The sequence below is a fragment of the Somniosus microcephalus genome, chromosome 18, assembly GCF_052327205.1.
Source record: "Somniosus microcephalus isolate GS21.2 chromosome 18, FLI_Smic_1.0, whole genome shotgun sequence".
Classification (NCBI taxonomy): Eukaryota; Metazoa; Chordata; class Chondrichthyes; order Squaliformes; family Somniosidae; genus Somniosus; species Somniosus microcephalus.
Genome location: NC_141004.1, coordinates 48,181,991 through 48,197,130, shown reverse-complemented (window position 1 = coordinate 48,197,130; position 15,140 = coordinate 48,181,991). Strand labels below are relative to the sequence as shown.

General features: G+C 43.2%; 1 protein-coding gene across 2 annotated transcripts in view; it reads left to right on the top strand.

Moving 5' to 3' along the window:
• The window catches only part of LOC147105262 (cysteine and glycine-rich protein 1-like), a 35,927-nt gene that overhangs the window by 5,517 nt on the left and 15,270 nt on the right, over positions 1-15,140 (top strand). The window contains exons 1-2 of one of the 2 annotated variants that reach the window (XM_086011439.1): positions 6,754-6,827; positions 10,238-10,350. In XM_086011439.1, coding sequence (XP_085867565.1) covers positions 10,239-10,350 — 112 coding nt within the window. In that variant the 5' untranslated portion in view covers positions 6,754-6,827; position 10,238. Of the gene's footprint in view, positions 1-6,753; positions 6,828-10,237; positions 10,351-15,140 lie in introns of those variants that run through there. The other variant, XM_086011438.1, reaches the window with a different exon arrangement.

Sequence of the window (15,140 nt, the reverse complement as noted above, 5' to 3'; positions counted from 1 at the left end):
TAGCAATATAGTAACTAAATATATACTCCTTGTATAGGTCCTGAGTGGCCACTTTTAGTCCGGCTGACCTGTTTGATTTCTCATACGGTACAATAATTGCATGTTGGTTGAGGTTTGAATTTCAAGGTAGTGACCCAATAGCATTTGCCGTGTCATAGTTGGTGTTTTAGAAATAGATGAGAATTAAGTCTGCTGTAGAAGCCCTGAGTTGCATTTGGTATACTTTTTGTGAAATATTTTTGTAACTAAATACATATTCTTTTGTAGGAATATCTAGTGTGCTAAATAAAGTGGTAGCTTCTCTTTCTTCACCACCCCACATGCAATACTCCCTTACTGAAGGCACTGATGCATATTGGGGTGCAGTTTGTCATTGCCACCACTCCTCTGACAGCTCACCCAACTGGTCATTCTTTATCCATGTGTTGTCAGGCTATTGGTCCTTGGGAGACCCTGCAGTTGAACATGACCCTGGCTTCACCTTGCATCCATATGTATGCACAACAGGGGCCATTGGCTAGTGATCAGGATTGGGAACTTGGGCTTCTCTTACCCACAATCTAATTTCCTAATCCAGGGCAGTGCATTGCCCATTGCTGTGCTGGCTAAAATTGGTGAACTTGGCACAGAGCAGGAATTAAATCTTGCAGGACTGTATAACTCAATAATGCACCATATTAGGGAGTCAAACTAATGGTAGTTACAACGATTTTTACATATGGCGATGCTTCAGTCCTCCAACCTGTAAATTCTTGCCCAATAGCCAAATGATTCTTTGGGTTAGGGTCCCAGTGGTAATATGGTTTGTGAACCCAGTAACTTTCATCTTTTTGTGGTTTAACTTTATCCCAGTTCTTTGTGGCCACACCTATCCCTCAAGACCACTACCAGATGGAACAAAGGAAACATTTTGGCTGGTGAATTTCCCACATTCTGTCAGAATTCTAAGAGCAGGTCAAAGGTCAGCTGTCCACTTTCTTAACTAAGGAATGATGTACCAGAGAAGATGAGGTGGGGCTGGTGGGAAGGAATGGAGAGAAGGCATCACAGTATGACCTTGTCTTGCTGCAAAGCTATAAGCACAACAGAGCCTTTAAATTCCAGTGCTGCCTTCAAACGGTATCACTGTCTTTTGAAATAAGAGTCCACTCGCCATGAATACTGGGGCAGTCCAAAATGCTCAAGTCAATTATTGAAGCAGTATTGTCATCTTGAACTTTTGTTTTGAATGGAGAGGAGGAAAAGCTTTCTTTTTTACAAATCTCATGTTCAAGTGAAGACCTCTTCCTGCTTTTTCTTTAAGATTGTGCCTCCTACACTGATCTGAACGTTCCAATTCATGTTATCACTTCACACAAAGCCGATTTGACTATAGGTGGGGCGGTTGAAAATTCCAGTGTCTTGTATTAAGAGGCAACATTCCATGCCATTCTCATGTCTCGCCTGACTAGCTCTACACTATAATTAACATGTATGAATCGTAGCAAATTGTCAGTTGTTTATTCCAGTTATTGTGTAGTTTAAAGGAAAAATAATGCTGCCCTCTTGGACTAATAGCTTGATGCAATTGTCTGATTCTGGCCTACCCTAGGAATCTCTGGGTATTTTGCTTGGTAACCAAGTAGAAAGTATTTTTAAATGAAACTGCTTGCTTTGAGTGTACAAACATTCCTTTTTTTAAAAAAAAAAAAAAAAAAAAAAATGAATTGTGGTGTCCTAACTTTAAAATGCTGTGTAGCTTTACTTTTTTGACTGGAACCTGACAAACTTGCTATTATACTGGTATGAATTTAAAAGCAAATTTAAGACAATGTGCTGTTTTATTATATTACACCGACTGGCTTTACATTGACACCATTTTAAAACTGTTGCACATGGGAAGACACTTGGAGGGAAAAATTGGGTTGCTTTGCGACTCTTGTTGGCGCCCCTGGGGGGTGCAAATGCCTGGGCGCCGCTAACGCCCCCTGCTAAATTCAGCAGGAGGTTAGCGGTAGCTGGTAGTGCGCTGCGCCGGCGATGATGACGTCATCGTGCGCAGTGCCCCGTCTGCACCCTGGCCGCAAACTTCCCTTGCGCCCCCTGACCCGCAAACTTCCCTTGCGTCCCCCTATCGCCTGGCGATGGGACTGACCGGATCAGGGGGTGGCTTTGCAGCAGCGGGCGGCAGCCCTACTTAAAGGGCAGGTGTCAGGCGGCCATTTTAATTTTGGCCGACTGCCAGCACCTGCCCACTTTTAACATTTCTACGCGGGGTGCTGGCCGCGATCGCTTAGCCTGGCATTCTGCTTGGAGGCTAGGCTGTTTTCCCGGCACCCTGCTCCCCAGTGGCCCAGTAGGGCCCCGGTGCGTGCAGCGCTAGGCCCCACCTTTAATCAAGTGAGGAGGCCTGCAATGACATGGCGCTGCTGCACGTAGCGCCGCGACATTGAGTAGTAGCGCCCCAAGAAGGAGGTGGAGTGCTTCCAGTAGAGCTCCACCACCTTGAGGCGCTACTACTGAATTTACAGGGGAGGGGTACTAACATTTTCGGGGGCTCAAATGAGTGCCCTGGCGATGTTGGCGCCCCCCAATTTTTCCTCCTTGATGCCTGCCTCTAGCACTCTCCAATTTAGGGTAAACTGAGCCCAGCTGCCACCACCTAAAATGTTAACGTTTTCTGGTAAAAGATTAACTCAACTGTTGACTCTTTACTAGATGTTAAACTTTCAAAGATAACTACCCTGTTGGTCTATTGGGTAAAGTCAGCTCCCGTATTAACCTGAAGGTCTCCGATTTGATTCCTAGTTAATGCAAAGTTAAGGAGCCCAGCTGGAATTATATTTTGGTTTCGGTGCCCTGGACTAGGGCAAGAAATCAGCAAGGGGCTCCCTGTCCTGAATTATATCAGCAAATCCTTGGGTAATGTTTAAAATTTAATTTTGACTCTTGATGATGTTGCATTCGGTGTACTAGAGCCAAAGACGTGTGAGACCTCCCCTTCAAATTGCGCATCATCATAAAGTAGTTTAAGTTTTGCAGTAATGCAATGTACAGTATGCTATATTAAATAAGTTGATCAAAATGTGCCAGTAATGGAATATGAGGAATAGCTGTACAGATTATGCCTCTAAATCGGCAGCTTCTGATTTTTAAACGCTTCACGGATGCAGTTTCTAATGGGCAGGCAATAAGTGCACAACTTGGTTTTGGATCCATTCTCTTCAATGTAAAATGATGTGTTACTGTGTGTCTTTTAAGATGGTTTCCCCCCCCCCCCCCCCCCCCCTTTCCTTAGAGACTTTTCAGGATAGAAAACCTCAGGATTGCTTTTATTGTGTAGTAGATACTTTTCATCCAGACCAACGGTTAATCTGTTTTCTGCAATCTTGTTTAGTTTCAGATTGTATTTATACTAAAAATGTTTTGATATAAAATCCCACTGGGAAAGTTGGTAATAAATGCAGTGGACTCCTAATATTGCTGTGCCTTGTCATGTGTTATTCAAAAAACAGCCTTGATCAGATGTATTGTCTGTATTCAGCCTTCACTACAGTACAAAGTACATTTAGTTTTTACAGGAAAAGTGTTTAATTATTGAGCAGAACACTGAATGAGCCCACATAATTCATGAAGTAGCCTTTCTGCAACTTTTGTGTCAAGGGGCGGGGGGTTGCGTGGTAATGAGGTGGCCAGCTTGGGAGGGGGTGGTGTGCAAGTGAATGGCTTGCCTCCACTAATGTTGACTAAGAATTAAGTCTGTTCCATTAATTATAGGGACTATGGCCCATATATTAAGATGGAGCCTGGTAGCAGGTGAAGAACCCTGCAAGACCGGGTTCTGGAGGCCCTGTCAATTATAACATTTGGGCCTCATTTAAATAATTCGATACAGACTCTTGCTGTGCACGGGAGTGGAAATTTAGCAGCAGAAGGCTGCAGCTGGGGACCCATGGTGGGGTGGGGGTGCTGCTGGGAGTAGTGGTAAAATCGAGGCCTGTAAGTACATTCAACCCATCCAGTTTATTTGCCACAGACCACCACGTAAAATCTTTGTCAGGGACTCTATGGCCGCGATTTTGCCGGCGCTCAGTGTGCGCATTCGGAGGCAGGTCCGCTGTCAAAATCTAAATGATTGACAGCGGGTTGGGAACCCGCCTCCATGTAAGTTTCCAAAGTGTCTGGTCTGCGATTTCAGAACAGATCCGACACCAAGCAGCGGGGGAGGCATTTAAGATAGTTAAATGCTTGTTCAACATTTGTTAACTACTATTTTGCCAGCCTATTTCTATTTTACCACTTTTTTTAACGGGCTTCACGTCATTTGGCGATCATGTCAGGGAAGTAGGTCGGGTTCTCTGTCTCCCCATTGCTGTGAATAGGTGACTGCTGCAAAAGTGTTATGAAAGCTACCATTTAACAGCTGGTCACTTTCCAAAGTCAGGAAGCTTGAGCCTTCAGGACTTGGAAGACACTTTTTGAGCTTTATGCAGTTTGGAGCAAACTCTGTATCCACTGTCACCACCTTGGAGCAAGCTCTCTCACCATTGACATAGCTTCTGTCTCTCGACTTCAGCTGCCATCTATTACAGCCATGGTGTGGAGATGCCAGAGTTGGACTGGGGTGGACAAATGTAAGAAGTCACACAACACCAGGTTATAGTTCAACAGCTTTATTTGAAATCGCAAGCTTTCGGAGCGCTGCTCCTTCGTCAGGTGAAGTGGACCACTTCACCTGATGAAGGAGCAGCGCTCCGAAAGCGTGCGATTTCAAATAAAGCTGTTGGACTATAACCTGGTGTTGTGTGACTTCTTACATCTATTACAGCAACATTGGTGCCCTTGGAAAAAATCTCACTTTGGTCCTCTGAATCCCACCACAATCAGCACCAACATCACCAATAATAATACCAACCTTCTCCACAATCACCTAATGCTGCACAGGGCATCAGCACCCGACAACATTGCTGCCCGGGAGGCTAGCGATGACATCACCATGGCCAGATTTACTTCTCTTGACGCTGTACACCCTGGCTGCCACATGATGATGCACCAGGTTGACACCACCCCACACCAACATCATAAAGCATCCCTACAAGGATTCCTTTCACACTCATCACAATTGGGGGGTGGGGGGGGAAGGTTATGGGCTCTATTTTTCCAAGCCCCGAGGAGGCGGGAGTGGTGGGAAAATTGCAGAATCGGGGCAGGAACCCATCCCGCCTACGTGCCATGTCCCAGGAGGCAGATACCCGACCTGTGCTGGGAGCCGCCGCCTCCCCAAGGTGGGAAGGGGATTAGTGCCAATTAACTGTTATTGAACAGGCAGTTTTTTTTTTGCCTAATCCCTATTTTTAGCCCTGAAGTGTTGGCTGTCCGATGGCTCCGAACCATGCCAAGTTAGAGGCGGACCATTGGTCTGCCGGGGGTGGAGGGGTCGAGATGTCTGTTGTGCAGAAGTAAGTGTGTGAGGTAAGTGTAAAGTGTTTTAATAAGTTTTACTTTCTCCTGCAGGCTTCCTTCCTTCAGTTCTCAGGAGTCCCTCCGCTCACTGGCACATAAAGCAGAATGGCCACTGAACTGTCAAAAGCTGCAGCCTCTGCTTTCTGGTCTAGAGAGCTCTCTAACTGAGTCGAGTAGAAGGACTCCAGTTAGCAGATTCAGTGTTTGACAGCTTCACAGAGCTGTCAAATGCTGATTTTTCATCTGTCAAAAGCTCTTGACAGCTGAAATGTCAATCGCTGACATAACCAGGTGTCCCTTAATTGGCCTGCTGAGCCCGTTGGGCAGGCTTAACAAGGTAAATCAAGGGAAAATAGTGTGGGTTGGCCACCAGTCAATGGAGGCAGGACTACAACCCAAAAAGTGGGAGTCCCGCCTCCAAGTTCCCCATTGATAAAATCGAGCCCTATGTCTCAACATTCACTGGAACTCACTAAGACACTTCTCAAAAGTGAGCACAGATCTGTCCAAAAAGGTAGTGTTGCAAATATAGATTTTAATGTTTGATAATGCATTAACAGAAACTTCATATGAATATTGGCTAAACCACCCAGGTGCCTACCCTTGTGTGTTTATGCTGCAGTAGGATGAGGAGTGTGAGGGGTGGCTAGTGAGATGGGGATGTGATGATGTAGATAGAGAGGGATGGGTGGAGGAGCAAGATAAGTTGGTGTGAGTACAGATGTGCAGGAGTAGGATGGGGATGTGTTGAGTGGAACAGCAGGATGAGTTTGTGGATTTGCAGTAACATTTCATGATCTAATGAGATCATTGAAAGATTTGTGTCACAGCAGCCTGTTCCTCCTGACGACATCCCTGCTTGTGCCCTCCTGTGCAATGTGCAACCAGGCTGCGTTGATCTCCTGGGGTGATCTCTTCTGCCCATGGGAAGGGAAGAGAACCTCCCTGCTTGCTGTGACTCCCTCCAAAAGCATTTGGAGAGCCTGGGTGCAAGCATCCACCTTTGTGCAGTGCTTGTCAGTGTTTGCAGCACCTCAATGCTGTAGAACACTGACAGTAGAACTGTCAAGATCAATTTGGACATGGTTCCTTTAAGGAAACTGGCTAATGACACATCATCAAATTACGTCATCAGAACCGCTTCCTATTAATTGGCCGGGAACCTTGCAGGGCAGGTTTAACCAGCCCAGTCAATGAAAAATCTGTGTGGGCTGGAGCAGGCAGTGGGCTGGAACCGCGACGATGACCTGGGCCGCCTCGGTTGGCAAAATCGTGGCCTGTATCAAGTAAATCCAGCACAACTATACAATACCTTCAAGCTTATTCCTGATGATTCAGCGCATGACTTGATGTACTTCTGTGGTATAAAGACTAGAAGGCCCCAGGTTTGACCACTGCAGAGTGCTGAAGTATTAATACTATCAATTATACTGTATAAAGTCTGTGGAAGGAACAGATTTGTTGGGCAAAAAAATAACTTTTTTTAATAAATGTGCCTTTTAGGAGAGATAATACTTGTCCACTGAAAATTGATCTGTTCTTGCATGTTTAAGATTCGTTCAGTTGACCTATAGATAGGGCCTCCGTACCATTAAAGGGACTTGTTGCTGATACAGAAGTAGTGTGAATACAACAGCTGAGAAATTTTTTTTGTAACAAATTACATTGAAGTGCCTTTATTATTAAGAAAATCCAATATATTTTTAGCTTTGGGCTACGCATAAAGATAATTGCATGTCATGCATGAAAAACTTTAATGTTAAAGTTGAATTCGTCTTCAATAAGCCGACTCGTCAGTGTGTTTAAAACCAAAGTACAATTGGCAGTGGTGCAGGGTATTGACAGTGTGCCCCGGCACTTGACCTGGTAAGTTAATGATCACGGTAGCTCAAGTAATTGACCAAAAAGAAGGAAATTAAAGGCGCTCCAAGCCGCTGTCACTTAACGTTTGTTTTTTCTTTACAACTGAAAATTTGATCTCTGTCGCATCCCTTCACGTCATCTGTGTAATTATGACCGTATGCTCTAATTTGCATTACATTGGAGCCCTGATTTGGAAACTGCTAAATAACATGGCTATTGTTTCTGTGTCCTGTGGTTTGTTGTCTAATTGGCAAATTAGGTTCAGTTGGAAATGGTTTATCTGTTTTTGTTTTTTTTCCATCCCTATTCAAAGTTACACATATCATAGATGAAACGAGAATATTCTTCTGGCCAATCCTTCAGCTCACATTCTTGTTTTAACAAGCTTTGGAGCTGCAATTAGTCATTTGGGTTTTAAGCACTTTCAAACAATCATATGTAATGGGTGCAGTTGGACTAACTGTCTCGCCTTCAAAAATTGCATCAAAGGCATACTTTATTTTATGGCGTTGACTTCATTTTTCCCTTCAAGACTCTGATCAAAGTATTTGTGCAGTAATACCATAAAAATGCCTGAAGCAAATTCTGTTCAGACTTGATTGTGTCTGTCCTGCCTTGCATTGCATGTCGACTAGTTGTTTAATCTGTTACGTAGAATCTTTCCAGAATTCTGGATTCACTCAGGATATTTTTTTCCAATGCCTGGAGTAAAGACCTGTGTTTTATTGAAGTTTTAAGTTGCTGCAAAATCGATTTTTGAAGAGGTCCCATATTAAAGTTATCTTTCTCTTACACTCCCCCACATCAACTTGCAGGTTACCTACAGCTGAATGAACTGACTATTGCCTGCAAAGGCAACTGTTTATTTAATGTTGTTTTATCCTTTTTACTTTTTTTTAACTTTTACCAACGTAGTGTAAAAGAACACTTTTTTTTTTATTATAGTTGAGTCTTAATTTAAAATTAAGATCATTAGTGCCTTGTGGAGAACAGCATAAGCCCCCCTCCAAAAAAATTAAAACATTGCGTTGCTCCCAGTCTTGCAAACATTGGATCAAAAATGTATTCATCCTTATTTGGCAATACTAAAAGTAATCGCTATTTGATAAATGTACAACTCTGATGACAAAGTGAAACTGCTTACTGGAACTGACCCCAGAACACTCGTTCTCTGGATGACATGGTTCATTAACTTATGCAGTGATCTTATTTTACACTTTAAATCATAGCTCCATTTATGCTGCTTTCATTGTGCAACATGTAAGGACCACTTTTCACTTGAAAGCAATCACCCCAGGAAATGCTCTCTAGTACCTCACACATCTGGGAGCTTAGACAGTGGGCCAGAATTGGCTGGCAAAATATTAGTGCATTTAATGTGCTCGTCGTTCTTAATGTGTAAATCATCCAGCAACTTGTGGCGAGGAAGCGATAACCCGTGAGTTGCAAATCGGCATGATTTGTGCTGCTCTGCCATTAGCCTCAACAGTAGCTTGCCATCAACCTTCCCCCCCCCCCCCCCCGGCCTCCCCAATGAGTTTCAAGAAATTGCTGCCTTTGTGTTACTGCAGCAAGTTTAATTGGTAATTAAGTTAGGGCTGGTACTTAACAGTGTAAGGAACCATTTTAATGATGCAATTTATGTTCCTGCAATGCTACTCAACCTCTCTGGACCAGAAAGGAAGCAGTTGAATCTGTGGAGTCTCATTCCTTCAGGTTGTAAATTGCTCTTGGCAATTTAAAAAAAAATTATTCTTGGTTTCCTTTTTTTTTCTCTCAAGCCAATCTTTCATTCCCTCTATTTCTCTTTTCTGTACCTAATTTGACACTAATTCACCCTATTTCCTTCTTTCTTTCTCAATCCTTTTGGTTAATGAGAGACTGTTGGTCCCGTTGTTCACCTAAGGTCCCAGATACTCCGTTGCCCTCGCTGCATCGTTATCAGGTCACACTTCCAGCAATTTGCAGTGCAAAATTTTTTTGCACTAAGTTAGGGGGAAAATTCTAACAAACGGGGCATGCCGCAAGATGCCCCGCTCCATCAAATTCTGAGCCAAAGTGTTGGCCAGCTCTTTTGACCGAGAGGTATCATATAGCCAAATCTGATCTCCTCTAGACCCAAGACCAACACGCTTACACTTTTTACAGTAAGGAGTGATGGAATTACCATTTTCCCTGCCCCCCCCCCCCCCCCCCCCCGCAACAACTACTGTAGTTAACCCCCCTACCTTGGCCTAGAGCAGCCAATTCCACGCCAACCAGAGTTGTCTAGGACCTTTCTGGCCTGTATGATGCAGTACTCCATCCTGAGGTGCATTTGCTGTGGCTCAGTTGGTAGTGCACTCCTCGGAGTCAGAAGGTTGTGGGTTCACAGTCCCACTCCAGGGACTTGAGCACATAAAGCTAGGTTGACACTCCAGTGCAGTGCTGAGGGAATGCTGCACTGTTGGAGGTGCCGTCTTTAGATGAGACATTAATCCGAGGCTCAGTCTGCGCGCTCGGTGGACGTAAAAGATTCCATGGCACTATTTTGAAGAAAAGTGCGGGAGTTATCCCCGGTGTACTGGCCAATATTTATCCCTCAACCAACATAACAAAAACAGATTATTTGGTCATCATCACATTGCTGTTTGTGGGACCTTGCTGTGTGCAAATTGGCTGCCGCGTTTCCTACATTACAACAGTGACTCCATTCTAAAAGTACTTCATTGGCTGTAAAGCGCTTTGAGATGTCCGGTGGTCGTGAAGGACACTATAGAAATGCAAGTCTTTACCTGAGTAATCAATCCTCTTTTTCTTAAAACAATAGTGCAGTAGCTGATAAATGCGCTTGTTTTTAACTGCCACTTGCTGAGTTTCAAATGTTGCGCATGACCAATGACCATATCCTATTAAGATGTTCAGGAAGAAATGTGTTTGTTCTTTATTATAGAATGCCAAACTTTGGTGGTGGAAATAAATGTGGCGTCTGCCAGAAGACTGTATACTTTGCTGAGGAGGTGCAGTGTGATGGGAAATACTTTCACAAGTCCTGTTTCCGATGCAGTGAGTATTTTATGGAATTTGAACTATTTCTGCTGTTTTGATACCCAATAGTTAAATGGCAGGTTCTGTAAATCACTAATGAAAAGTTGACTTTTTTTTTTGGAAGTATTTCCATTCTCCGTTTGTTACAGAATAAGATTTTTGAGGAGCAATAATCAAACCCACAATATTGACCTTTTTACTCTCTCGGAGCCCAAACAGTGAATTTTCACTGAAATATTGAAGAGAAGGATTACCCAAGTTGAGTCAGCATTTATTTAAAAAAAATAAAAATAAATAAATAAATAAATTCCAGTATTATGTGCACTTCAAATTTCAATACACAGGATTTGCTGGTAATAGAGTAGTCTGCAATGTCCCTAATACATTTAATTAGTGAATTTTATAATCTCATTTGTAGATTGATGCTGCACTCAAAACCCACAGCTCTGGCATGTCTGAATCATTCTATTTTCTCTTCTCTTTCCTGCTCCCTCTCTGCTATATCTCCCTCTTTCCCTCCCACCCTGTTGATGACCTCCTCAGTACCTTTAAAACATATAGACCAGAAGGAACCGGACTGCTCTCCTCTCTTTTTTTTTTCTTTCTTTTTCCCCCCCCCCCCCCCCCGGGGCCCTGCATCGAGTCCTTGAGCCTCCCCAGGCCCAACCTTGCCTCTCCCTCCCAGCAGTGGCACCCCAGGAGCTCCCTTCCCAGCACTAATTTCATGCTGGGACAGTTACTCTTTGTTCTCAGACTCCAGACACAATTTCTACTCCTTCCTGCCAGTTGCGAGTGAGAGACATTGACGGATTATTGAAATAAGCCAAGGAGTTAAAATGGCCCCATACTGAGCTCTCTGCAGGGGTTTTGCTCCTTCCCCGTGTGGGTGCCCTGCATTAAAATCGACCCTGGTATCTCAACTCTGTCATTCTTGTATAAATGGCAGAGTAGGCTATACTCTTTTTTTTTAAAATTAATCTATGCTGTTGGGGTAACGTAAAGGAAACCACTGTTTGTTTTTGACCTACGATCACTGGAGTGTCTGGGGGTGGGGGGGGAAGGGAAATGTGCCATTGGCATCTTTTGGCTTAATGAGTATAAAGTTCACCCCCTTCATTTATCTTTTTTGAAGAAAGATCTACTCCAGCACCATTTTCCCCCATACTTGTCAGCGTCCTGTTTGCTTAATAGGAATTATTGTGTAAACTGAAATATTGCTCAGCAAAGCATTCTGGTCCACTGATGTTTTGAGGCGCTGTTGTGTACATTACCTCATAGCAACTAACTGGCTGAACAGTGAGCAATTTCTTGACCTCATCTTTGTGCTTGGAAGGAATTGTCTCTATTACTAATCTCTGTACCACAAAATAATAAGTCTGGATGAACATCTTGCAAGTTTCCTATTAGCAGTTAGGAGTCGCCATGGTCTGCCCACATATGGTTTGATACCACAGATCCCCAAATACCCCATTGCTGCCTCCATTTATGAGAGTGCCTGTAATTGGAATGTTAAACTAAGGGATACTTTAATTAGTTATATTTAGAAATCCAGCTGGAAAATGTTCAATTACTAGACACTATCATCACTATCTAGGCAAAGGATAAGAAAAGCTTGTGGGGGTGGGGGGAGAGAGTAAAAGTAATGACTATTTCAGCCCCCCACCACCTCAGCGACCATTTGATTTTCTTGGCTTGAATGCACTCTAGCAATCGGCAGCATTTCTTGTGACCGCTCTTGTCTGGTGCTGTAACTCCCATCAGCCAAGTGGCCTATGTAGGGGGAAGATTTGAAATGGTAAACTTACAGGGAGGAGGAACAACAAACACAGATCTGAAGTAGAGAATTTTTAAACCAGTGTAACTGCGCTGCTGATGTGCAAAATAGTAAGCCTACATCTACATGCAGATGAAATTCTCATTTCAAACTAATGACTCACCTCTTAATTGTTTTAAGCCAAGTCTCTCTCCATTCATCAACATGGTTGGAAATTTAAATGGTTGTATTTTTACTTTCTTTAGTTTCTCTTACAAATAGTGACTTGAGGTTTCAGTGAACTGTGTATAATCCCATATATATTTATTTGAAATAGTCCTAATGTTTCACATGTATAAAATGGCATTGTTTGATTTCTTGCTTTGTGACCTAGCACCATCTTCACTCTTTAGTGTCTAGATTTTGTATGCCATTTTTAAATGTTAAATGTGTTTTGGGGTTAATTTTTAACTGAGGGAGTGCTGCATGGTTGGAGGTGCCATCTTCGGATGAGACGTTCAACCGAGGTCCTGTCTGCCTTCACAGCTGGACATAAAAATCCCATGGCATCATTCGCAGGAGTTTCCCCAGTGTCCTGGCCAGTAGTTAGTTATCCTTCAAACAACATGGCTAGACCAGGCTGCCCAGGTGAACCCTTCAAGGAGGCAACCAGCAGCTCCTCCTTGCCAGGAGCCAGCTGCCATGTGATAGGGGTTACCTCCATCCCATGACTCTTTGTACAACATGAGGAGCCAACCACTTACTAGCCCTCAGATTGCCAGGAACGCCTCGCTTCCACCCTTAGCAACCGATCCTGACAGCTGCTAAGCAAAATGGAAACTGGTGTAACCTACTATGTGCATTAGCCAGTTAAGTCCAGAAAATTCCCATCCTTGGAGGCACATGTAAATAGGGCCAGTGGTGACTAGCTGGCAGCTTGCGAATGGCTCCAGAATCACAAGGAAGCTCGAGGGAAGCAGTTTAAAGATGTGCATGTACCGGGAACCGTTTCGGCCCCCCCCCCCCCGCGAGGTTCCTAGCTGGAAAAATTGCCATCGCTATTCCAAGATGGCCAAAATCCTGGAAACGGCAAGGAAATTCACTCCCATAGTGTTCTTTGTTTTAGATTGTATTGTTCTAGCAAAACAACTGAAAACTCTCTCTTCCCAGTCACCGTGCTTGTGGACATTTAATGATTTTTCATGAACCTCCAGGTTTGCTCTTTGCCTGGGGTTTCCCAAAACCAAATGCATAAAACTGCACTTGCCTACATTTGCCACACATGGTCCTGTCCCCTAACTTAGGTAAATTGCACTGCAAGTTATTGATTTTGATCTAAATTTGCACACTTATGTCCTCTGCAAACTTGTGACTGGTTCCATTAATGGCCTCATCCAAATCATTAAGGTGATGAACCACAACCCTCCCAATACAGAGCCCCACAAGACCTCACTTGTGATGTGGGCTCCATACCGATCTATTCCCATTGATAACCGCTGTGGCTACACGATTGCAGCCAGTTACCTTCCCACCATAATGGTTAACTGCCAATCCCATATGATGTAATTTCTTCCAATAACCGCACTCTATCAACAGTTTCCTGGAAATGAAGCTATATAACATCTACTGGACTGTCACCATCCATGAATTTGGTCATATCCTCAAATTATGAATTTCCAGTACCACAGGCTTTCAATTCTCTAAGGTTTTAATGGGATACAATGAATATAGTTCTTTGAGTGCAATTTCTATTGATTTGTGCATTTTACACCACTCCTAAACCTAACCTTTGCTGGCATGAACCTGAACCTTAACCTAACCCCTAACCTATGACTCCGACCCTGGAGATGAAATGAAGTGCTTGCCATTTTAACTAGCGTGGCATTAGTTGCTAGCTACAGACTCTGGCAGCTGAATCAGTTTTGCAAAATCTGTTCCAGCATATTTACTGAATTGAAGGAACTACAATTGCTGGCTGCTGTGGATTGGTTCACGTGCCAAGTGTGGTACTGCCGTGCTATAAAGTAACTAAATTTATATCTGACTGAAATAGCAAACACTGTTAGAAAAGTTGTCAAAGTTTAGGTTCTATGGCTATCAAATTGTTACTTGTGATCCTAAATTGTTCAAGCCAGGCAACAGACACTCCTCTCCATAAATGTTCTGCTGGGTGATGAACCTATATCTGCACCTCTTGAGTCCCATTACCCGTGTAGCAGCTTTGCTCCGGTCAGGATTGAATGTGGCATACTTGAGGTATGACACTTAGCCACTGCAGGAACCCAACAAACCATGAACAGGCTTGTAAAGTCCAAGTATTGTCAAAACAAACCTAGTTTAACTTCAATATTGAGACAAGGGCATTTCCTATTAAATGCAGAGTACTTTTTTTCCTGGCTGTGCAGCTGTTGGGAACTCTTCCAACTGATGCTTTCAGTTTTAAAGCCTTTGCCAGTTAAATGTCTAAGACTAACCATAATTGGTAAAAACTCTGCTTGCCTGACTGCCATGTATGAGTTGAGAGGTAAGCCAAGCTATTGGAATGTTTCATGCAGCAAAGGCTGTCTGGGTTGAATATTCTAGATTTTTCACGTAAGCAGCTCATTAACAAGGATGGGTTTTTGGAAGGCACTGTAGCTAAGCTAATCTGGCCCCAAATTCTAGTTTATCCTATCCTTCAGTGATATTGTAATGTTGTTCAGAGCATGGTATTTAATTTTGCATGGAGAACAACATTCCCGCTGATGCTCTCGGCTCCTTTTTATTATCTCCCTTGAAATCGCCCTTTCAAGGGAAATGAAAATTAATTGAACAGAGCTTCAGAAAGCTGATTTTTCTTTTTCAAAATATTTCTCTTGTGACTCAGCTTTGACATTTAAAGAATTCATGGAGAAAAGGGGCTAGACTCCATGCAGTCTTTGATGATGGATGTGGGAAGATGAATTTTATCTAGAAAAATAAAAACTTGTTTAAAAGTGCAGTTATTCAAGTGTTAAAGTCAATAGCTTGGAGTTCCCATATAAATGTACTAATGAGTTCTAAAAGCTTGGTTTGT